The 27,094-nt window shown below is 35.1% G+C and overlaps 1 protein-coding gene across 2 annotated transcripts in view; it reads right to left on the bottom strand.

The window, feature by feature from the left end:
* The window catches only part of DPYD (dihydropyrimidine dehydrogenase), an 803,004-nt gene that overhangs the window by 429,250 nt on the left and 346,660 nt on the right, over nt 1-27,094 (bottom strand). For both annotated transcript variants that reach the window (XM_082832404.1, XM_082832405.1), the window contains exon 11: nt 15,051-15,261. In XM_082832404.1, coding sequence (XP_082688530.1) covers nt 15,051-15,261 — 211 coding nt within the window. The remainder of the gene's footprint in view (nt 1-15,050; nt 15,262-27,094) is intronic.

Here is a 27,094-nt window from a genome sequence, read left to right as displayed (position 1 = left end):
AGCTTCTAAAGAAAGTCTCTACAGTGACAAACACACTGATTAGAGAAGAACAGGCATTGGCTAATTTCTTTTGACTGATTTAACTATTTGACTTTCCTACTGCTATGGTTAAATAACGCTCAGTTTGGATATGCTTGTAGAATTCAGGCAGTGTAAAAGTACAGATTTAATTTTCTTTCCCTCCATGCCCAAGATAAGCTTAGACTCCCCAAGTTAAATACAAAAGATGGATGTCAATAATAGCCTGTAGCAACTCCTTTTGTTTTACCTGTATTCTATAGGGAGTCTCTTTTCCTAAACTGACCGACTAATCAATTCAGAATTAAAATTGTCTAAGCACTTCACCTTGATTTGCTTATTTCTCTGCAATAATTCCATCTATTTAAAACACTAAACTCCTTGAAGATTTGATTTCATTTTCTCTGTAAGAGATCTCCTCAAGGAGGTCAGTGTCCTTGAGGAAAATATATGGGGATTGTTTTCAGATTCTCAGTTGGATTCCCAAATGCTGCACTTTGATTTGCTTATTTATATTCAACGATACCATCTACTTAAGACTACAAACTCCTTGAAGGAATAGATCATCCTTTAATCTGATTTGGACCATAATCATCATAATTCTATGCACATTTGGGTGCCTAATACCTCTTGATAATTAGGAGACAGTGAAAAAAGTGGAAAGGCTACTGAAATATTTTATGTATACTTCTCAGTGAAAGAACTTTTTAAAATGCTGGATGATACCATCAAGTGATATAAATAACTACAGAAAGGGGTTAAAAAATGTTTAATATAAAATCCTCACTTGCTGCATTTAAAGCATAAATAAAAACAAAGAGAAAGCCAGAAGTAAATTACACTACTTGTGAAAATAATATTATTAAAATATAAGTGAATACTGAAAAATATTTTAATTAACAAAATAAATCAAATGGAAAAGATTCCCTAAATAGAGCTTTAAAAGTAAGTCTATGTGTGTTTGACTGCCATGACTAATTATGTATCCATGTAATGTGTGTTCAATTTGGGCTTATTTAAATAGCAGAAATGCTCATTAGCTGCAGTATATCTGTGAAGCTTCAGTAAACAGTTTAATGGTTTTTATGTTTAACCAATTTCATAAGTTCCTGTAATTTTAGCTTTAGCAGCTCATTAATGTTACTTTTTGATATCCATCTTATGACTTTTTTTTTCCTTGTCAATCGGCTGTAGGCATACTTCAGTGCAAACTTAAAACATACAGTAGAATTTATTTTAAACAATTTTAGCACATAAGTAGATGCACGATTCAAAAATATAGCTTCTTTATATAGAGTACTGGTTGTATTACCATGCAGTCAAGAACTATCTTTGGTATTGACAAAGGCTATATTCAATGGAATTCATGATGATAATAATGACAAACATTTATCGAGTGCCCCAGGAACAGGCATTGGCTAATTTGGATGAGGCAATGTATATGTTATCTCTCTGGATCTTCACAGAATAGGTATTATTTTAATTTTATAGCTGAGGAAACTGAGACTAAGTTACACAGATCACATTCTCAGGATTTGAACCTAACTACAAATCCACCACAGCTGTACCAGCTGGTAATACCTTCAGAGGCATTTGGAGATAAAACACTTAGACCTTAGTAGAGGGCCTTACACCTTGGGATTAGATATAGTCATATGATGGACGAAATTCTAGAGAAAGAACACAAACCTGGGTAAAACTAGAATGAACCATTTATTTTTTAAAGTGGCAGCAATCACAACCTGAACTAAAGCCAGAAGAGGAATCATCAGAGTTTCATGAGATTCAAGATGTTTCTGAACCATACAGCCAAGAAGTGATCATTTCAAGAAATGTCAGATACAAGAGAAATGTAAGGTAGGTAACCAGATTTGGGGATCTGGAGTTCAATGAGCAGTAAAAAGATGATATGTGCAGGTAAATGATGAAGGCAAAAGGCAGAATAAAAGGGGTTAAGGAGAAAGGATCTGGCACAGACAGCAAGGCGGTGCATACAGGATGTTCTTCTGGGACGTTAGTAATGATTGCACAGGAAAAAAATACGGCACTAGCTTGCATTGGTTCATTCAATTAGCAAATATTGTCTGCTGTGTACTAAATCCAGCTGTAGGCACTGTAGTAAACCACAGATAAGGGAACTGTCCTTGTGGGATGTACATTTCAGTTGGCAGAAGATAAAAAATAAAAGGTGAACAAGTAAGTGAACTATATGATAGTGAAAATGGCTATGAAGAGAGATATATCAAGGAGAGTGTTATGAGGTGAGGGGGCTGAGAAATGGAAGATCATGGTGGGGATGGAGGGGCACAGAGGGCTCTTTGATGAGATGACATCTGAGCTAAAACAAAGGATAAGAATGAGCCAGCATGTGAAGACCTTGAGGCAGATCATTCCAGGCAGAGGGAACTGTTACAGAGGAGTTAGAATGAGCTGAAGTTGATGCACTTGAAGAGTAGAAGGGAGGCTTTAAGTGCGTGGAAGAAAGCAAGCAAGAGAAGAGGGGAGGGGGCCTAGAGATAGGCAGAGGCCTGATCAAGGAGGGCTTCATAAGCTGTGGGAAGAATTTTATTCTAAATAAAGTAGGAAACCACTGGAGGGTTTGGAACAGGGGAATGAAATGATGTAATTCTTCTTTATAAAGCTGATTCTGGTAGGATTATAAGGAAGCAAGAGTAAATGCAGGGTGACCAGTGAGGAAGTTACTATTTTCAATGCAAGTGAAATTATCAAGCATCTGACCATTCTCTCAACAGAAGGAGGACTTGCTGGTCTTCATGTGATACTTTATATAAACATTGCTTTCATAGGCTTTTGTCTTTACTGTGAATTTTCTGTAGCAGTATTTAGAATAAAGCAATCATTTCATTCTATTCATCCCAACATTTATCCATCTCTTCATTCATCCATTTAGCCATTCATTCAGTGAACCCTTGAGACTGTGCTGGGTACTTTGGGTTAAAATATGAATAAATTACCCTGCAGTCCTACTGTCAACATAATTTAGAGTATATAAGGTGTATAGGTTGAAATAGGAGAAGAGAAGGAGTCAAAAAGGAGACACAAAATTAATTATATGTTTCCCTCTATGTGTGAGGGGAACATATTTTATTGACATGGTCCTTTAGATTTCAGGTACCCACCAACTTTAGAAGAAAATTCAGATACTTTAGCCTAATATTAAAACATTTTGTGAATTAGCAATGATACATTTCTCCACCTTTACTATTTCTTGTTGTGTGCACTATGATCTAGCCAAAGGAATTACCCCTTGTATGTATCTAGCCTGTTCACTGTGATGAAATGTGCTTTCCCGTCTCTAGTCTCGTAATTCCTGTCCAATCTCGTAATTCCTCTATTACCAATCCCACTGCCTCCATACACACTTCTTTGATGCTTACAACTGGAAGTCATCTCTCCACCCTGTGTGTTATGCTAGCAGCTTATCTATTTCTCCTTGAGTCTGCCTAATGGCATTTTGCATTTTTTCCTCTCTATTAGACTGCAAGCTCCTGTAGACAGGGACAATGTATTTTGTGTGTGTGTGTGAACCCAGGAGAACCTAACCCAGAATCTTGTAAACTCAATAAATATAGAATGAAAGAATGGGAAATAAGGTCCCACAAGTATGTAGGAGGGCAGATTAGAAGGGTGTTAAAATTAAATTGAAGCATTTTATTTCAATCCCACTGTCAGGGGAGAATAATTTTAGATTCTAAACTATGAGAGTAATACAATGATACTGGTGATGTAGTAGCTCATTTGGCAGCAGTGTGCAAATACAGGGAAAACACTGGGCCATGTTAAACAAAGTGAATTGTCAATACGCTTTTCAGAGGTCTTGGAAAATCATTGGATGTTCACTGAACATAATATGCTTGACACTCTTTCATGCACTTGTATGGAAAAAATCATTGTGTAAATGAAAGTCCTTTGAAAACATTTGAAAAGCTTCATAATTACAAAATATTATAAGAATGGCGAGCATGGAAAAAAGGTTGGCACTGGATAGCATTAGAACATATAAAGCTTAGGTGAGACCTCTGAATGTATGTTCAAGTAAGTGCTGGCTTTCTCCTCCAGCAATGCCAGCACATTCGGGACACCTAATAAATTACATGTGAATATTACATTTGAATTGGGTAGCTTCCATACTGGGGGGCTATCTATTAAATATGATCCAATGTAATTTTCTAACTGATGAAATTACAACTTACATGTATGTAGGTCAATATCTAATTTAACCAAAGACTATCTTAAATAGGTATACTGTTATTTTTATTTTGTGATTTGAGCCAAGAACACAAATGCAAAGCAATTAGCAAAACTAATCTGTAATACCAAATACATATTACTAAGAACATGAGTATACAATCTACATCATTACTAAATTTATAATTTCACTAAATTTTACATCTCACAGCAGCAGCTTACTGTAGTTTAACACTTCACAAGAATATTTGGTTTCAGAATAAACCTTTAGTATACCATAAGCTAACTAGTATTTAAAAGACATATATAATAGACTATGGTAAACAAAGCTCTGGACATGTATTACACTCACTCTATGCTGAATAACATTTTCCTACGTTTTAAGATTTCTGTTCTCTGAAACAATTATGTTATTTTGTCCATTTTCTACCTTCTTTCCCCAGCAAAACTTGTTACATGCCACTGCTCTACTTCTTGTATGTAATCTTTGATTTGATGGAAAAGTACTGATTTATCCACTGTCTCCCTGTGAGAATGCATATGATATCAACCACTAGTGAAACCTGGAAAACAAAGATAAGGGAAGGCTCTGAACAGAGCTATTCACTGGGGAAACAAACCTATTCCTATGCAGTTATTAGAGGGAAGTAAAATAATTACAGAAATATCATGTTGTGCTTCAAACGGATGTCTAAGGCAGTTGTAAGTGATGTGATGTTGAGTCCAAGTCACTTTCAACACTGTTATCAGTTTCACCTCCCTCCTCATCACCTTCACCCCTTTAAAATAATTCCAAAGAAAAACTGTGCAAAGATTCCATTATTTTGGATGGTTACTCTGCAGAAATGCCAGTACTTGCTTTAAATCCTACCACTTTGTCCTCACTCTGCACAGTGTATTCTGTAATAGAAAGACAATAAATCTTTCAGCCAGAAAAAAATCTGATAATTAGGACAATTTTTAAGAAAATATGTACAGTTTTACTATTGGTTTCCTGAGAATGCTTCTTGCCTAAAATATAGTTAAAAGGCAGACAATGTACAGGGAGGACTAGAAAAGGATTCATTCTCATCACTGGGCCAACGATACAAAGGATATATCAATCTTTTATTACTCAGGCATTATGAAATGAAACGGTAGCATCAGGAACCAACTGCATTAGTGAAAGGGGGAAGGTACAGAACCATGGATTAAAACTGTCTTGATGCCATGTCCTCCAACGATATTTACCACCTAAAAAGCAGCAATAAGAAAAGCTGATTGTTTTCCTCTTCATAATATGGTAGGTGAGATCCTTCTGGATTTCCAAATACCACATGTCCTCTTTCATCATACTTTTAAGAAGTTGTTATCTAAAGTACAAGTTATAACAGCTTTTATTCATTAATTCAATCAATGAATAACCACTGTTCTGGGCACTAGGTTATGACAGTGAAAAGACAGACAAATGATAGATAATGATTCTTAATGTCTCTTTTCAATCAGAATGTTCTTAGTTCTAGTCCTATTTCCAGTTGTTGAATGGATCAGCAAATCCAAATGACACACATCACCATTTCCCTCAGATCTGTTCTGTCTGCTGCATTTGTGAGTTCTGTAGGCATTATGGACATCTGATCAGATTCCCATGCTAGATACTCCATATTCCACCCCTTTATCAGATGACCAAACCCTGACTGTCTACGTAAAAAATATGTCTGGATTCCGAATGTTCTTCTGCAGTTCTATGTCTTTTAACTTAATCTGGGCCTTAATTAGTAGCCACGCAAACTGACAACAAGTCTTTTAACTGGTTTCATCGATACCATTCTGTCTTAATCCCAGGCCACCTTGGAGCAACATGCTTATTCCACACTCCTGATGCTTCCTTCCATGTGGGGAAACAATTATTGGTATAACACTTGCGGTGTCTCTCTGTATCTTACCTCTCTTAGAAAAGCTGAATTCAGTAATTATAATTAGTGGATCTGGAAGAAGAAATTAGGCATGCATGACACACCCTTGTCAAGCCTATAGCTTGGCAGCTGCCCAGTTGAGCACAGGTTGTCTCCCTCCCTGAACACTGAAAATCTTACTGCTGCAGCTTCCCAACAGGGGACCTGCAATTGTTGGATCTTACCTGTGACTGGTGAGTAACTTTGCTTATTTCAGGCATCCAGTACTAGGAAACACACTTGTCTTCTGATATGAACCACCTCAAAGGTGACTTCATGGTTTTTAACTCCCAACTATTTGAAGAATATTACAAATGCTGCAAACCCAAGCAGAGAGATGGAAGATCCATCACCTACCAGAGTTACCTCATTAACATAAAGGTATCTCCCATATTTAAATCCCCTCATTTTCACCTGGGTGTCTATAGGATAAAATTCAAAACTCCTGGCTTAGCATATAAGTCTCTTAACTCCACAAAAATTTGTAGCCAAATTTCCTGCCATCTTACCCCTACCCACTTCCCACCTTATCTTACCATACGGCATCTGCTCCAGCTAAACAGACTTTCTCACTATTGTCTGGTCACCTGAGGCTACTCATCAGCTTGTACTTTGTGTATGAATATTCCCTCTAACAGAGAAACTCCTACTCAAGCCCTAAAACCCAGTCCAAATATCATCTCAAATTAGCACATTATGCTACAATTTATGTATTTACATGCCTGTTTCTCTCATTAGCCTATGAGTCCCTGGGAGGCAAAGACTCTCTTTTACTCATGCTTGTATTCTTAGTGCCTGGACAGGGCCTATAACATATTTGGATATTATAAAATGTTCACTGCATGAAAAATAATGAGAGAATGAATAGTAAAAATCATAAAATTAAAAGTTCAATTTTAGAAATAAAAATGCAAAATTCAGACCTTCATTTATAAAGATGAGAACATGCATGAAATAAGTAGGCTGATGACAACTTTCTAAAGACATGCTGGTTTTTTTAATATAGCTTTTAAAAATGACTGTAAAATGACTACTTAATCTAACAGTATGGTGTTGAGCAAGTTGCATAATCTCCCCGTGGCTCCCTCCCTTCCACCCCCATTCCACCTGGAAACTCCTACACATCACTCAGCCTTCAATTTACAACCCACTTCCTCTAGGAAGTTTCTCTGAACCTTCAGACTATGTTTTGCGCTTCCCTAGGACTCTAAACTTCTCCCGGCACAATTTATTAAACTGCATTCCTGGAGGCAAAGTTTGCATACACCTTTTCCACACTTTATCCCCAGAATACAGCCCAGGGCCTGGAATAGCAGGCCATCAGAAGTCATTAGCTAAACAAATAAATCTGTGAAATTAGGAGTCTAGAATACATTATCTCTTAAATCCCTTCCAGCACGTTTGGAAATGTATGTAGGGAAAACTTCTATGCAAGTTACTGTATTGTAACATATCCATAAGTTACATTGGACTGACAACTTTATTTTTCAGTTCATTCTCATCCATTCTTAGTTGTATTAATCATTAGTGAGGCCCTGCCTCTAACATTTGTGCCATTAGTTAAAAAGTTCTCCGATCTATCAATAAAGTGCAGTATTCCTTAACCTGTTCTTTGAAACTATATTGTAAACATTTCTGTTTATAAAAATGCATGCAACAGGGATAATCTAACCAATTATGACACATTTTCAACTTGGTACTCCACTCCTTCCCCTTCCTCTTTATTTTTGGTAAGGCAGAAGAGGAATGATGAAAGCTGAAGGCCACAAAGAGTGGACAATTGTTCAAAGAAAAGTTTGCTGAATTTCTAAGTGCCATGAGTGGCTTCTGAAGGACATACTTTATTGTTTGAAAAATGAAACATATTGGTTAAAAAAAAAAGGGGTTATTAAAATGCCTCAGTGTTCCCACTTCCATTAGAGAAGTAGCATATAAGTAACATTTTAATAAGGAAAAAAACAAATCAAACATACTGATGCCATGTCTTTTCAAGCACAGGTAACTATTATTATTGGGCACTTGACTCATCTAGTGCTCAGTTTAAAACATCTTTTCTAGGTTTTTCCCAACACCTAAAATAATTGAGGAAAAAATGGGCCCATTTGAAAAATCCCTAAATATCTGCACTGTCACAGTCTCATGCACACCATTTCTTGCCTACATAGCAATTTCTAGCTCTGGCTTAGGCCAGAACAAGACAAACTAACCCATGGCCTGCATCTCTTCTCAGGGTAGGAGGCAAGTGAATCAAACTACACTTGAAGCTAGTACTGGCAGAACATTTTATTTACCCCATGAGGTTTTGAAATAATTTTCTGAGGGAACTGGTAAGCAATTTTAAAGCCTCTCCACCATCGTCCCCCTCCCCCCCAAAAAAACATCTCACTCCCTTATGGAACTAATTGCAACTAATCCTGTGAAGGAAGTTGCTTTCTGGGGGTTTCCTTAAATCTTCAGAAAGAACTGGGCTTCATGTTTCCTTGTCTCTAGTAAGATAAGCAGGAAGAAAATGTAGGCACTGGGTGAAGTGTATAAACTCCTTTCCTAGAAGAAAAGCCATGCATTCCCTGCTCTGCCCAGAGAATTCAGTCACCTTGTGATTTGCTCTCCTGAGCAGTGCTGTGCAGCATTATCCTGAGTCAGTTTCACACATCATTCATCCTATCTTTCCTTCCAAAAAACAAAGGTTTTTAATCTTAGTTATCTCATACCATAATTTTCAAATGCTTAAGAGCTCAAGCTTAGTATCCTCTAAAGTGCTTCTCTTTCCATTTTAAGATAAAAGTGAGCAAACAAACCAAAAATTTGGCCCAGTTTTACCATGTTTAAGAGGAAAAAACAAAGATATTAAAAATATCCTCTGCTCTTTATATACATGATCTATGAAAACACAAAATGGAGTTTTCTAACTACTAACAATTAGTTGAAAGAAAATTCCTCTCAATGGTATGAAAATCATCAGAATTGATAATAACACATTTTAAAAACATATGATACAGTTACAAGCTGTGTAATCTTTTTTCTGTAAATAAAAATAACCAAATGTAGGAAACATCTTCTCATTTGAAAAATCATAAATTGTAAGAGCATCTGCTTCACTTATTTTATAAAGACATGTGGACGAAGCCTGCAGGTCCCCAAATGAAGTCCTAATTTTCAAATGCTTTTATTCCTAGACAACATTCATAATGTCATAAGGGTATAATATAACTCAATTTAATTATTAAAATATGATTTTGTTACACAAGCATAATATCCAAAATGTTAAGAGATGCTCACTATGTGCTAGACATATATCTAAGTGCTTTACATATATTATTAATTTATTTATTCTTAAAATAACTCTAGAAGGTAGATGCTATAATCTTCCCTCTTAAAAGATCGAGACCACAAGACCACAAAGTATGATGAGACTAAGGGAGCCAGATTTCCAGCAGGGCAGCCTGGCTCCAGAGCCCCTGCTCTAAGCTGCTCTACCAGAGGGACTCTAATGAGTGTCCTATTTATTGGATTATAAAGAGTGCAACAATTTATGCCAAAACAGGGGAAAACATCAATAGCAATAGAAAAACAGAACTACTTGTCTAACATTTGTGCTTTCTAAGAAAAGTAAACCAAACTGACCCCACAACAGGAAAAAATAACAACTAGGTGTAATAAAATTAATATCTTAACATGAATCAAGTCAAGTCAAATGCACAAATATATATTGTGCATCTATTATGGGTACAATAATATGTTGGCCACTATTGGGACTACAACTTACTATAAAGGTACAGTCTATGCCTTTTTGGGGTTTACAATCTAATTGGAAGATAAATTATAATAGGTTCTGGAAGATGGAAACACATAGCTGTTTTCACAGTGGACACTTCAAAAGAATGAGAGGATGACGTGGTGTAGTGCATGAAAGAGGCACAGAAGTCATGGCTAAAGTGCCTTCCTTCAGTTGTCTGAAAGCATAGTCAAAGACACATAAAACTGTGTCAACTAGGAATGTGAGGACAAGGCGACTGTTATCACCTCCACTGGAAAAATGAAACTGTGAGTTCAGTGAAAATGGTAACGCATTCTCCTTATCAATTCCAAACCAACAATGAAGATATGCACGCTTTCACAACTGGCAGTTTGGTTCAAAGCAGAAAGAGAAGGGAATAAAATAAGGAAAAAGTCTCTCAAACTTGACATTGTCCAAACAAACAAAAAGAGGGAAAATTCAATTCCATAAACACTGACATTGGTGTTTAATAGAAGAGGAGACTTCCTATATTATGAAATACATACTTTTAAAATAAATAAATAAATGTTTTAAAATTTCCAGTGAAGGACAACATTTGTGGAGTAGAAATGCCAGTTAAAGGTAGCTTGTGCTTAATTTACTGACAGCCTTTAAAATCAGTCTTCAATACTAAAATCCAAATTTGAGGTGATTTGGAATCTTACATAGTTAGAGAAAATGGATGAGAATTTTGAAAATGTGGAACCACTCTCAGTTTTTCATAGGAAAGATATTAAATAAGACTAAGACTTTATCATACCAATCAAATTAGAAATTGGACACCACACTGCCTTTAGAATTTGGACAGTAGTTAATGAAGGATTCAATTAAATTGCGCTCATAATAAGCACACATATATTCCATGCACAGGGATGTGGAATACAGAGTCTTTTGTTCTTATTTCCCACTTACTACTACAATCCAAAAAAAAGAGAAATAAAATAGAATTAAATAAAATAATGATGATTACTTATAACTGTTATAAGCCTTAGGAACAATGAAATAATTAGCAACTGTAATCCAAGGATATTATACAAATTTGTTTTATAAATTTGACATACTTATCTTTTCTTTAAGCTATTGAGGCACTAACTATTTTTCTGACATGAAATATTTATTACAGATATATTGGGTGCTTAATACTAAATAAAGTTATTTTACATTCTCCTTTGCGAAACACACAAATTAAGGGACTTGCAAAAGTGATGCAGTATATCAGAAAAAAGTGAGATTAAAAATTTAATTTTCTGCAAATTCCCAACTTAGTTTACCTTTACAAATACCTATTATTGATATAATTGAGACACTACAATTTCATTTCACTACTATTTTCATTTAAAATATTATTGTAATCAGACAATGCTGAGGGTATAAATTATCACTGTACTTTATATGTACTCTGTCAAGTTTATTTCATTCCTTGAATTCTTCAGCATATATTTACATAATGCATTCACCAAGGACTTTCTAAATTAACCTCTTTGGAATCCACCCTGTATTAGATACTGGGAGGAACAGTTCAAGAGGGAACAGTGGAACGTAAAGTCAGGCACGTAGTATACATAAAATCATTTCCTGAAGTTCTCAAGCACTAAGGCGTAGGCGCTTCATCCTATTGTGTAGGGTAAAATTGTTGAATTTAATGAAAAGTAAAACTGGAATTAGATATCTGAATCTGGGACACCATTTTTAGACTTTAGTGATAGGAGAACTATGGTATGATAGCGAACTTGAGAAGAAATCTGCCTTAAGGAAACCTGATGAGGTGATCCTTCCTTACTCTGGGCCTATCTCTCTAAATGTATTCTTAACTTGATAAAACAACTATTTGTTTGCAGGTCTGCCTCCAACACCAGTTTGTGAGGTTTTTAAGTATAAGGAATGCATCATTCATCTTTGTACTCTCCAGAATACAATTTGGTACCTGGCATTCTCTAGAAACTCACTAAATCATTGTTACATGCATGGGCATAAATATATGATGAAATGTCTTCTGTGACACAGAGAGTGGAGAAAGAGACTGCAGAGTCATTTTACACAGAAGTGCAATAGTGCCTACTGTAATCTAGCTATTACTTGGCACACAGAAGTTGTTCATTAAATATTTCTTACAGGAATTAATGCATGTGTGAATAAATGAATGAATGAATGAATCAGGTCAGTGAAGGAATAAATACATTAAGAAGAGAAATGGGCAAAGTCTGAACTTTGGAAAGCTAGAGGAAGAAAAGCAGTCAGTGACAGTAGGAAAGGAATAGTTAAAAGAAAAGGCAAGAAAATGGAGTGTTGGACTTCCCTGGTGGCACAGTGGTTAAGAATCCGCCTGCCAATGCAGGGGACACGGGTTCAAGCCCTGTTCCGCGAAGATCCCACATGCCATGGAGCAACTAAGCCTGCAAGCCACAACCACCGAGCCCGTTTGCTGCAACTACTGAAGCTCGTGCGCCTAGAGCCCATGCTCCGCAACAAGAGAAGCCACTGCAATGAGAAGCCCGAGCACCGCAATGAAGAGTAGCCCCCGCTCACCGCAACTAGAGAAAGCCCAATTGCAGCAACAAAGACCCAACACAGCCAAAAATAAATAAATAAAATACATAATCTTTTTTAAAAAAAAAAGAAAATGGAGTGTCATAAACAATAATAATGTGTTACAGTTTCATTTCCAAAGCACTTTCCCATTATATTTTAATTCTGACAACAGTCCTGAGAGGTAGGAAGAGTATATATTATTATCATTGTTTTTTTATAGAGGAAGAAAGCTGAGGCTCAGAAAGGTTAAGTGACTCGGAAGAGAGTTTTTCAAACAGAAAGAAATATTTAACACTGTCAAATGCAGAAAATAGAATATGGACTGAAAAGATGTCACTGAGTTTGGCATGAAGTTCACTGGAGCCTGTGCAAAGTGAGGTTGGGAAGGACAGAAGAAGAAGGGTAGAAAAGCAGGTTGATGTTTAAGGAAAGAGATTATAAGTAAATATATTAAACTATATCATACCACATATGTAATAATCACAAAGGTACCACACATAAATCACATCACACGGGTATCAAGATGGGATAAAATTCAGGGTAGAAGAGGGAGACATGAATATCTTCTCTTCTTAGCCAAATGGACAAATTGCTTCCTATAAACTGATTTTCACTATACCTGATACATGTGCACATGAAAGTTTTCTTTGAAATTATTATTTTAAGATTTTAAATACCATTTAGATAAGATCTTCTTGATCAACTTCTAACAAATAATGATTCTCTCTACTATTTTTTAAATGCTTTCCATTCAAAAAACAATATTGAATATATTTAGAAAGCAGTAGAGGCATGAATGCTATTTAATATTCCAACTCTTCCAGCTCCCCTCTAACTTGAAAGTAGCTCTTATTAATGTCAATATTGAAGGGCCCTCGTAAAGCAAGTAATTCTATTTGAGGAAAAATTTCCCAAGCAGTTTGTTTTTCAAGTCAGCAGGAGGGGGGAAGAAAGGAAAGTGAAGAACCATTTTTCCTTGATTTCTCTAATGTATAAGGGGTAACACATGTAGAGCACTGGAAGAAACAAACACAAGTAAATTTTGGAATAAAATTCACAAATAAATTCTTAAATGACTTCGTCAGAAAAGCACAAATAAATCAAATTCTCTTTTCTTCTACTTCATATTTTAAATACTAAGTTAAATCTTTCACACACACAGGAACATAAGCTTTGGAAAGCTGTTTTCTATGATTTTCTAAGTCACATCTACTTTAAGTTTGCTTAGGAAAAGATATATTTTTCTTAATATTAGAGTTGTCAGTTGTGGAACATAAATTTAGATGGTAAAATAAATTATTTTTGATAGGCAAATAATCAACAGAATTGCAAGTTAAATATGATTCAACTTTTTACTCAATTTTTGGTCATATGCAGAACAGTAAGAACAGTATGTTTTTTTAGATAATAGAATGCAATTTATACGTTGTTCTTTTTTTCCTTGCTGAACTCATCAACAAATAGCAAACCACACTGTGACTATGTCTACATATCACATAAACGTCTAGATGAAAAGTGACAAATTCAGGCCATCATCCAGCTATTCAAAAACATTTATCTTGATGACATTAAACATCTGGATGTTTCCAAATACCAAGATGTTTGATGTCCTGCAGATAAAATATCTTGATGAGTGGTTAAAATTTTCACTTATCTGTTGCAGAAATATGCACATTTCCAAGTATATATCTCTTTCTATTTCAGACACAAAATGTAATTTTAGCATAGATACAGTAGAAAGTTATAGGAATTGTCAGGTTTAGATTTTTTCTTTTTTTGGTTACTGTTTTTCTTAATGAATCTCTGACAGAGAGAAACTTTCTTTTATTTTCCTTTTAGTTAATAAAATAGTTAATTGTCATTTTGACAGCGTGTAGTAAAAGGTAAAAGATTTGCAAAATGAAGGCATGGGGAGGTACCTAAGCTTTATATACAATGGTCCACAGAAACACTGTGTGTGGGGAAAACTTAACACGAAATAGTCTTAGTTGGTTGACTTATTATTCATTTGGAATGCTATATAAAACATTTCCTTTTCTCATTGTCTTTTTTTTAAGCATTTTGTTCTTTCTTAGCATGTCCATTTATGCCATTTAAATGAAATGACAGGAGTTCAAACTTCCTAATTTGATAATTTTGATGTCTCTAGTGATGATTTGGCATGAAGATAGTAGTCAACATGAATTCTATTTTTGACTATTCATTAGATCCTAATTTGCTTGAATCACTGAAGATTGGCTCTTACAACTTATCTGTCACATTTTCTTACTCTAGGTCTAATTGAAGAAAAAGCTATTCTTATAGAGGAAACAAGGCAAAAATTATTACAAAGTAGAACATGTATTTTGATTATAAGCTTAAAAGAAAGGTTAATGTTCTTTTCAATTCCCACTACTTTAAAAATAATTCTCTGTAAACATTAAATACCATTTCTACATCTTATAAATCAAGATTTCTTGCATTCCATACTAGAAGAAGGAAATGAATGTTCAAGTGAAAAACAGTTCCCTGAAAGCTGGAAACCATTATGGCAGTAAAATAACAGACAATTCATAACACATTTCAGCTCCCGAACACTCTACCTTTAGGATCACTCAGAATTGAGCCAAAGGCACTGATGACCACATCAGCTTTCAGATGGACTATCTGATCTTCATCTTCATTCCAGTTTCCAGTTTCATCTTGCTCTGTCCGAACAAACTGCACAGCAACAATTCTCCCGCCTTTTACGATAACCTTCCGTGGGGACAGGAAAGGCAAAAATTCACATTTTTCTTCCTTCGCAAGCTCCATCTAAAATGAAACAGAATAGAGAAAAACTCGAAAATGTTTCTTCTTTATTTAATATTTGATTTTTAATTCAGTTATACATGCTAAAGCTTATAATGTTTAAATAAACATGAAGTTTTTTCTTTCACCAAAGCTGAGGTTCAGTTATCAGCTATTCACATTTTATAAATCACTGACTCAGGAGAGTCTTAGACTGAAGTTGTCATGTGGAATTTTATAGATCATGGCATGACAAGATGCTTCTCAAGTTTTAGATTGTGCATGCCCTACGGTTGGTGATGTGTGACGTTTCTCACTATAGTAGCCTGGTCTCCTTATGCTTTCATTTCTGTAGGTTAAGTTCTCTTTTTAATTCTGCATTATATGAAAATAAATTCTTATTATTATTACCAGACTGTATATACCTAAGCTGGAAAAAAGTCAATAAAGTGGGTGAGCCAGTCTCTGGAAGTAAGTGATTAGAACGGTAGGTAGGAAAATAGATTAGAGGAATTCTGTAGAACCAAGAAATAAATAAGATTTATTTTTACTTTTCGTGTAAAAATATACACGAAAATTTCAGGAAACAAGCATGCTCCTCTTGACAAATTCCCAGTTATTCCACATATCTCACATAATTTATTGTGCCATAAAATTAGGCACCCTAGTTTTTGTTTGTTTTCGTGCCCATAAAGGGATTTCTATTAAGACAGAATGTTGATATTTATTTGTTCCACTTACTGTTTTGGAGGAAATACAGGCATTTGTTAATGTGATCCTAACCAGTCTGTTGAGTAGTCTTTTCCAAAAGATATAAAAACATCCCACTAAAGAGGTTGAGAGGGTGTTGAGTCTTATTCTTTCCCTACCCCATGGAAGACAGGTAGATTCTCAGTTGACAAGTGAGGCTGAGAAAGTTGTGTGTGTAAGGCTTCAAACCAGGAATTATCTGGGCTACATCAAGATGAAAAAACTGAGACATAGAGTAACTTGCGCAACGTTGTTCTGAAGCCATGGACCCATCTCTCAGCGCTCTATCCGTAACTAGCGGTTCCAAACTTTACAGTGCATCAGAATCACCTTAGAGGGCTTGTTAAAACACTGCATAGGCCCACCCCCAAGGTTCCTAGTTCTATAGGACTGGATGAGTCCTGAGGATGCGCATTTCTAACAAATTCCTAGGTGATGCTTTGCTGCTGGTCCAGAAGTGATATTTTGTGAACTACTGTCATTGTAGATTATAGCTGTCTCTGAACTCAACAGATTTATACCATGTATTCTCCATGAGACTAATATTGCCCATAAGGGAGCAAAATTGATTCTTGGGGAAGAAAAATTCTTAGATAACATAAAGCATAGAGCCATAGCTTATAAACAGATATACAGAATATCTAGTATATTAAAATAACAGTGTGGGGGTAATTAGAAAAAAAATCTAAAATGACTCCTTCAAGGGCTGATAACTTTTTTTTTAATTTGAGAAATGCAATATATTACCAAATATTGGCATGAAGCTATTTCAATCTACATCTTACTTAGGATATTTTTTGAATACTGGTTTTAATGGCTTAAAAATTGGACTACCTAAGCTATTATCACACAATATTTTACTTTGCATTATAAAATTAAGAGGTTAGCAATAGCAAAAGCACTACATAAGTGGGTAGTGTGGGTGGTAAGTATACAGAACAGTGGATCTCAAACTGCTCATGGTTTAGAAGGAAAACAGAAGTAAGTGGAACTGAATCAGTTTTGAAACCCACTTCCACTGCTTATTTGGGATAGTTGCTGAATCTCTTTGACCTTCAAGTTCCTTATATATAAGAAGGGGATAACAATACCTAACTAATTGGTATGTGTTGTTGTTTAAGGCAATTCAGAAATGTAAAACACCTAAAGCAGAACTTAACATGTAGAAGGTGAAAATAAATGCAATTTATTTGTAGTTGTCTTTTTCTGAATTCACTTTTTCCCCAAATCATTCTTCAATCTATTTAGTATCACTTAGCAATAGGATTATGACTCCAATAGAAAGGTAGCCCAACAACAAAGGTAAAAAAAGGAAAGCCCCAAGAAACTTGGACTACTCTTTAAATTTCTACAAAATAAAAATGTGCGATGTCTGGAAAGCAAAATATTCCTTAATTACCTCAAATTAAAAAATAAATAAAACATACCATGATATGTTTTCTGTATCACTTTTGTCCCATTTGCATAATGCAGTGCCTTATAGCTCAATATAAACCAGTTATTGTGTTTCAAAAATGTCAAGTGATGCTAAATTTTAATGATAATGCCAAACTTGACTGGATAACAATGCCAAATGTTTATGGTTTGAATAAATCAATACACGATGTGTATTTATAATAGTACTCCTCTCTGTGGAGGGCAGAAATAAAACCCTGAACTTGGCTGTACACATATTGAGAGCATGTCTCAGACTGATTTAGGGTCTGTTTTGTCCCATTCTACTCTTCTTAACTATGAATACTTAGACAAAATATATTATTATATGTAGATAATCTCACATACTTTTTGCCAAATCTGGCATTTAATTTAGAAACAAAAATTGAACACTGCAAACAAATCAAAACTTTTAAGAATTTAAAATAAGGTTACCAAATGATTTATGCTTGAACATGCTTTAGTAGTACTCTTACCAAGGCTTTTGACTAAAACCTATATTCTAAAACCTACGTAGAGTTATGAACATGAAGAAACCATATGTTAATGTATCCTTAGCTCATATCATAATTTTCCATATATGCCAGGGTTGATACCAAATATTTAGTATTCATGCCAGCTATCTGACAGTGCATGGAAGTCAGCAGGTATATACATTGGCCCCCAAAAAGACTATTCTAAAATTCTGCTTTTTTTTTTTTTTTTTTTTTGGCGGTACGCGGACCTCTCACTGTTGTGGCCTCTCCCGTTGCGGAGCACAGGCTCCGGACGCGCAGGCTCAGCGGCCATGGCTCGCGGGCCCAGCCGCTCCATGGCATGTGGGATCCTCCCGGACCGGGGCACGAAAGCCGTGTTCCCTGCATCAGCAGGAGGACTCTCAACCACTGCGCCACCAGGGAAGCCCTAAAATTCTGCTTTTGAAACTTGCAATGTTATTTACTTTCTCAAACATTTAAGATTAGACTATTGGGCAGCAGACACAAATCACACTCCTTCCTGCTATTTTGCTATTAGGTACCTAGATTTTTCACTTTACATAAAAGAGGGGAAAAAACTTTTAAAGGAAAGATAGAAAGACATGACGAACATATGTAATTATTTGGAAAGTATTGATATTATATTGAAAAAAGAACTGAGATAATAAGATATATCTTAGTCAATAGGGGAATATTAGGAAAATGAGAATTGAAAGTAAGTGAAGCCATATGTTAAGTGAAATATCCTTTGCATTATTTGTGGACAACAGAGGAATTTATTTTCACTGTTTAAGAAATCTGTCTGACAAGACAAAAATAATAATAATAAATACTTATATAGCAGCTATCCTTTAAGTGCTTTATACATAACTCATTTTAATTTTCACACAGGAGATGTGACACCTATATATTAGTTATTTTTTAAGTATTTCTTCAAACCAAGTTTTTCTCCCTGTTGTGGCTCAAAAAGCCAATAACACCCTGGATATCATCATGATTTACAGATTTATCAACCGACCTCTGGCACTCTGCTGCTTGCCGGCCTCACAACCAACACTTTGTGGGAAGAAGTATTATTTCCTTCCTACAGAAGAGAAACTGAGGATCAGAGAAACCAAAGGTATATTAAGAGATGGCAAAGCTTAGCTAAAATCCTGATATGGCTAGAACAAAATCCTGTGGTATTCAGTTTTATTCAAAGGCAGAAACTGTGGTATATTTGAAATAATGAGACTTTGTATGGTTCCAGTTGTTGACTCTCAAAACAAGGCGAATTAGAACAGGAAAGGATCTAGCTAAAGGCAAATTAAAGGTAAGGAGTTCGCTGGATAAAGGCTGCCTTCAGTGGGAAGAGGAAATCCAAGCTTCCTAGTCTAAGTAAGTTTAGAGGTACTATATAATCATGAAATACAGGAACCAAGTGATGGACTTATGAACCCAATATTGTAAATTAGTTAATGGAGACTCCTTGAATCCAGAGGAAGGATAAGTTTAGAACAAAGAAGTACTACTTCATAAAGCAAATAGTAGAAACATAAAACATATCATCTCAAGATATAAAGGTGGAAAATTAAAATAGAATTTAAATACATTTATTTGTTAGACAGTAAACTTCAAAAAAAACTCTTTAAGTACAGAAAGAATATCTTACTAACTTTCTATCCCCAGTGTCCAGGAGTGACATTCAAATGTTTAACAAATGATGAGCACAAACAAATGAACATTCAGACAGATGCCTGGCAAATCAGGATATACTCCAGCTGATATGCCACATGGAAGGTTATCAAGTGAATTTCAGCCGTATCAGTATCTATCAAAATAACTGGCACACAGCAGACACTGAATAACATTTTGTTTACCAAAATGAATGACTAATATGAAAACCCAGAGGACATTCAAGCTAACAAAAGGAAAACCAATTAGTAGTATGTGGAGTCAACAGCTACTAAACATCCATCCCAAAGCAAGGAACACAGAGCATGCAAAAGACATGCTACCTGACCAGAGCATCCTATGTTGTGAGTTTGAAATCAGAAAGCAAATGGTACTTCTCCTCAGTTGTCAGTTACACTGCCATATGAAAATGATGGACCAAAGTGACTAGTGGTCTAACCTTATGCAGTGGGTCTTAATATTTTATTGTTCAAATTAATCAGCCTTCTGGGCTAATTAGTTCACAGATGTCAGTGTTAGTGCCTTTTAATACCTAATGTTTGTTAATGATCATTAATAATCAGCAGCTCAGAGTTTGGTATATGGACACTCCTGTTCATGGCACACATATTTATTTACTTGTTTGATGGAGCCTGTTCTCATGAGGAACAACTGGTACATCAAGCAAACATACAAATATCCCTTGTCTTTTTCTCCACCAATAATTACTCAAGGGAATAAAAGACAAAAGCATCTATAAGGTTCTATTTTTGAGGTTCAATAAATCAAATTGTTACTTTCTTTTCATACTGTATGAGGAAAGTGAAAAAAAACCACTTCTTAGCTTTGATTTTTACCTCCATATTCAGGGATAATATGTGGTTGATGCAGAGTGAAATAAAAATAGAGTGCTATAACATGCAATAATGATCATCATTTTAATGATTAACTTTATGTAATATGATGATTTGGTCTGATTAATATTACAGGCATCATACTGTGGAAATTATGAAACAACTTAATTTACTATAATTAAAAGCATGATGTCAACTCATTTTTAGATTGCATATAGGCAAAGTAAGCATAGGTTATAAACCATAATTAGCAGAATTCAAAACTAGCATACATTAAGCTCTAGTTGCCAAAGTTTGAGAAACGATATGAAGAAACTATATTCTTTGTAAAGATTATCCTCTAATAGCTAGACATTTAACAATTTATCAATTCTGTATGAACATGAGGACCTCAGAGATGGTATTTCAAATCAAAACTGTCTGGTAGTCTGCTTTGGCCAGTGATAATCCTGGACAATATTATCTTTTATTTCATTGCTGTTAAATTTATTCATACTACATAATGAGTCCAATTAATTTATAAATTTACCATATATTTATTAAGTACTTATTATGTACAAAAATGGTGCTAGGTGCTACAGTTAATAAAATAATCCCTACTTTCAAAAATCTCATAGAGGCAGACAAATCTGCAATTATATTGTGTGATAACATATAAACACCTTCTGTTCTAATGACAGATAAAAGGGCATTTAACACAGCAGTTGTGCAGGTCAAGAAAGGTCAGCCTGGAAAAGATACAGCATAAACTAATCTTGAAGGATGAGTAGGAATTAGTTACTGAGAAATTCTGGTATGGAATAGATTATCTTCCTTTGGTAAGGGAAGATGTAGGATGGTAAGAAAGTTAATCTCAAGAAAGAAAGAAAAGTGACCTGGTTAAATCCCCTTGTAAACATGCTAATGGAAAACAAACTACCAGCATTTGCAAGTGGGAGAGACCTTATCTGAGTAAAGCTTTTGGCAAGATATACCTGCTAGTCTAGGATTGCTATGGTAAACAAAACCTGGGAAATATGGATTTATACAGCAAGGTTCTCTCTAAAGAGTCAAATAAACTATGTAACTATCTGAGTATAAACTGGAGATGCTTTATAGTTAAAACAGCTTCTTTTTGTGTAAGTGATGGAGCTACAAACGTTACTTAGAGACCCTACATTATTCTGAACAAAAGCACACCCTGATGCAGCAGGATGGGACCTGGAGAACTGTACTAGCGGTCTTGCACCTCCTCTTGTTTACCCCACACTTCATGTTTACTTATATACTTGAAATTATTTATAAAGCTCGATGCAAGTTATATCTCTAATTCATGTGAGTTTGATTTCACAATCCAATCTTCTGGTTATTTTGGTTACCAAGGAGACGAAGGAAGATAAAGAGTCAGTAAACTCTGACAATCCACTCTTGATCTCATCTTTAATTTACTAAATACTTCCTAATGTATTTTGTACTTTTGGTTTATACAGACTCACAGTCTGTGGTGGAATGCAGAGCAATTTTGATATGCTTACCACTCTCTGGAACCTACAAGCTAATTCTTCAATTATTCTTTTCTTGGGCGAAAGAGTTTGCTGAAACCACAAGTTGAGTTTCCTTCTTTTAGTACCTCCTATGGTGTTACAAGCATTTGGCTTCTTTTAATTTTAAGCTTTTAAAATGGAAGAATCTTGAACAGAAGGAAACATTTCTTCACATGAGAGTTGTACTACACATTTGATATAGTTGCCCCTTAACTATATTGTGTCATGATTGAGCTGCACAAACCAGAAATGCAATGCCTACATAATTTATAGGCTTAAAATGCCTTTGCACAGGTATCATAAAATACATCTTTTCTAACAAGAAGAGGGTATTTTTAAACATTACTCACTTATGATTGACAACATTTTCTTAAATCTGACTATAGCTCTTCTTGTTCCTCATCTTAGATTTTGCTACAGTCAAGCATTCCTGGCTAATGTTGGAGTATCTCACACAATTACCTTCTGCATAACTTTGGTGCCTTTGCAGTACCTTCTTCCATCTTGAAATGCCTCTTCATATAAATTCTGTACAAATCAGGATCCTCTGTTTTATGCAACTCACTAATCCTCTCTGATTCTACAACTTTTTATTCATTTTTCCATTGGTTTCATACATTGATGGGTTGAATTTCCTTTTTTCCTTTTTTTAAAAAAAATTCTCAGCTATTTTTTAAGAGACTGAAGACCAGGAACAATTAACATTTTTCAATCTACTTTTAATACTAGGTTGATATTGTAATATAATACATTAAAAAAATTAAAATATAAATAATTAAATAAAAATAACTACTTATTTAAAAGCTATCAGAAGTAATTTTGAGGTATATGTATATACATAAATATAAATTATATACTTTGAACATTTCATATTCATTTAAAGTCTTCCTATAAGGTTTTCAATGTCCTTAAAATATTTTATTCAACGTGCTTCATTGATCTGTTGTATTGGATCAAGCACTATTCTATACTTTCAGTCAGACCCAAGTTGAATGAGCCAATCCATTTGAAGGAGACTGCACTTTAATTTGTGGGATGAGTACAAAGTAATAACTACCCTATGCGGTAAGTGCTCTAATATAGGAAGCATAAAGAGCTGTAAGGTCTCACAGGAGGGAGAGGCTAATTAGAATGGGATTAAGGAAGCCTTCAAAGAGAAAATGACATTTAGAGCAGACCTTGAAGGATGAGCTCACCTCTTACGAGAAAAAAAATCACTTTAAAAAGAATGACAATTTTTTTTGGTTTTTGCATTAATCCATGCGTGGTTTTCATTTATTTTTATCTTTTAAATTGTGTGCATGTTGAACATGTGTTTAAAAAATTATACAAATTAATTTTTAATATTTTCAATTTATATAAAAGAAAAGAAGATATTGGAAAGCTGAGATGAATATTATTAATGAAAGAGGCGCTTCTAAATTTCACATAAAAGTTAACAGAGTAATAGCAACATAAAGTTTAATAGAGTAATAACAAAATATCATTATTTAATAAGATTTGATAGTGACTTGATACCAGTTTAAAATGTTCACTGTTAATGAATCTGTGTGTATATATATATTTTTCATATATATAGTATATATATGTACATTGGAAAGTTGGTAAAAAAAGGTACATCGTTTTTAGCTCTACAGATATTCCTAAGTCAACACAATGCAGCCACCCCCTTGGGATTTTTGAAAATAATTAAGCATTTAGAATATATAATCTTGAATGGGCACAGGATTTGTTGGCTCCTGGCCTATTTACAGTCCTTTTTTCCCCACTCACCATCTGAATTATCACATGTAGTGCAGAATCCTGACAACCACACCTGTCAGCTTCTTTGATACCCATGTCTTGAGTGCAGCAGACTTTACCTCACCAACTGACTGAGGAAACATTAATTGCAACTCGTTTCAAGTGTAATATTTATAGATATTGCTATAATTTTCAGTACAGAGTTGCTCTCATTCCATGGAGAGATAAAGCCTTCCTGTCCAGATTCCATATCATTCACAGATCTTTCTCTAAATGTTCAAAATACAGAACTTGGGGAAATAGAAGAAACTCTGAGAAGCATAGTTATAACACTTATTTTACAGATGGGCACATCAGACTAGAATATATAACCTAGAACCAAGTACTTCAACTTTTAGTTAATTCCTTTTTGACTGTTCCATTCTACCTCTCATACTACACTGAAATTTCAGGCTTTTCAAAATGTAAACACATACAGATCCTTGGAATGTCATTCCCACATCATCATAAATTATTAAAGGCATACTTAATATCTTAGTACCAAGGGAATCATTAACTACCATTAATTAACTTTGTGTTCCTGGGGACAATTGTGTGTGTGTGTTTGTTTGCAGGTACCTTCATATCTCCAACCATGCTAACAGGTCTTTGATCACCTTCCGTGGAGAACGTCAACCGAAATGATGTGCAGGTGACAAATACTGAAGAGCTGCTTACTAAGTAAAATTAAATTTGCCAGCTTATAAAGTTTATTTTCTAAAAATAGTCCCACGGTCATATCTCTCATAACTAAAAATACTAGAAAACATTAGCTACTGGTAGGAAAATGCATGTTTAGCTAGCCGTATTTAGATGATGAAAGTATCTACGGATGTAGCTTTAACATGATCATTTGATATTAAAAATATCTGAGGGGAGACCTACGGATCATGCCACATGAATGATCTATTATGGGGCATGCTGTGTGGTACCAGAAGGATTCAATTAAAAGGTACATTTTTTCACACTAAGATGTGTTATTTCAGAGTTGTAGTAACAGTTGAAGAAATTTTTGACTAACAGACCAGGCAATCTGGTTCTGTTATTTTATCATTAAAAATAATAAAGTAGCATTACCAATATAGTTGACCTTCTGAATAGCTAAAATACATAGAAACAGGCATTATCAAAGTTAAATCAGTTATCATTTTGGCAAATAAACGGGGGGAAGCCAAGGGGTGCTAGGGAGTAAAATAGAGAGCCCATTTAAAATATAGCAAAATTAAAGACCTGTCATGTTTTGCTGCCATTGGGAAATTGACTATGTGAACAATAGATTCTTGGTATGTTCTCTGTGTGTGGGACTATGCTATTAAAATAATTTTGTATCATATTCTTCTCAGTAATAATTAATAAGAACTACAAAGTCCTTCCCTAACCTTATCCTTTAAATTTATCAACTCAAGAGGGTCTATTGAGTCCTGACCTTCATGCCTCCTTCTAGGGATTCCCAACTGCCTAAAGCATTCTTGCAGTTCTATCTGATCTGTCAACAACTTTTAATACCAGCATTTTTGGGGATTCTGTTATCCTGTGAAATTTAATCTCACCTACTTAAGCTTGCAGAAAGTTCTGGAGGGAATTATTAACAGATTTTCCCTCATCTTCTTAGAGGACAGTGCTGAATGATTGGCTGGTTTCCCTAAGGACCCATGGCTGAGCAGTGCTAGTTTGTCAGTAGCATCCTATTTAGCATGTGTGTGAGGCCACAAGGGAGACTGAAAGACATTTGGAATCAGAATTACATCAATATGCTGATGATGCCTCCATATCTTCATTTCATCAAACCTTATATCCTGTAGCATTAATGCTTTCTTAACTAAGATGGAAAGTGCCCCCAAACAGCACACTGCTTATGGCTCTAATTAGACAGCTGCAAACTACATTGATGATACACTAGAGCAGTGGATCAGCAGCCTCAGCATCACCAGTGAACTTGTTAAAAATGCAAATTCTCAGGCCCATCCCGCAGCTACTAAATCAGAAATTGGGACTAGGGCCCAGCAAGTTGTGTTGAACAAGCCCTCCAGGCGATTCTGATGCACACTGAAGTAAGAAAACCACTGCATTAGAGAAATGGGATGTGCTTGTCACTGCAGAATCTATTAGTAGTGCCTCCTAACTTAGTAGATTAAAACATTTCTGGATCTAATTATATGGTTCTTTGTTAAGTCTAACTGGCCTATGTAATAATTCATATTTGCCACTAAATGATGGGAAAACTTTATATTGTTCTGTATTTCCCTCCCCCTTCAAAAATCATTTGAGAATTAGACCACAGCTTTGGATATATACATGCTGGCATGCCTGACAGAGAGGCCTTTTACCAACAGACAAATTATGTTATTTCCAAATTCCATCAAAGAGCCAAAGCCCAATAAACAACATACATATTTGAGAAAAACTTTATCAATCTTCATTGACTTCAAAGAAACCAGTGTGATTGCAGTTTGTGTGTACTGGGGGTAGAAAGCATAAGAGGAATAGAAGAAATACCAAGAAATTGGGTTTGATATTAAATTCTTCGTATAGGTTGAAAATTTGTCTGAGAACATTCTTTCAAAACCTGTATCTTGAAGTAGAAGATATTGACTTACCAGTTTCATAAGTGTTAGCACTACCATGTCTTGGGCCTCTTTGATGTATACCAAATCAAGTAATTACATTTATCTAACTTGGAAACTATGAGCCTTTTTAATGCTAGAAGCCCTAGATGCTTATTCTCTCCAGAAAACATTCATTCCACAATTATTTGTTGAACACTTTTTATGTGGAATCCATTGTGCTAGGCAGGGGAAGAAAAAAGTGATGATCATGGCACCGTTCTCGTAGAGCTCACAGCTCAGTAGTTTTAAGACCATATAAACATTTTAGTTTCTTGTAAGCTAATAATAAACATCCAAACATTTGTTCTTCTAGTTTTAATTAAGCCCCAGATCCGTTTGAGTTCCACTAAGCTCAACTGCAGACATACGACAAGTTATCCCACCAACCCATTGCTTCCTCCCAATACTTTGATAAACACACTTCATCCCACCAAGCTTTGGCCTTCTGACTGAGCCATGCCTGGACTGATCCTTTCCTTCCTATAATCCAGCCGCTTTAACAATTAGCCCCTGAATAGCCTCCCTGCTTCTGACCCAATCCCCTTAGTCAATTATCAGTAGAGCAGTCCTTTTAAAATTTAACTCAGAACTTGATGTTTGTCTGCTCAAAACAGTTCAGTTGCTTCCTCTTTCACTCAGTAAAAACTAAAGACCTTATGAACACTTACAAGACCTCACCACATACCGCCACATACTATCCTCTCATACTCTGTTCCAGTTACACTGACTTTTTTTTTTCTATTCCTAGAAGTCCAAGAGCCTTCCTCAGTCAAGGGTGA

Source organism: Leucopleurus acutus (assembly GCF_964270905.1).
Source record: "Leucopleurus acutus genome assembly, chromosome: 2".
NCBI classification, from domain to species: domain Eukaryota; kingdom Metazoa; phylum Chordata; class Mammalia; order Artiodactyla; family Delphinidae; genus Leucopleurus; species Leucopleurus acutus.
Note: the sequence above shows the minus strand (reverse complement) of the source record. Positions and strands in the feature narration are given on the sequence as shown.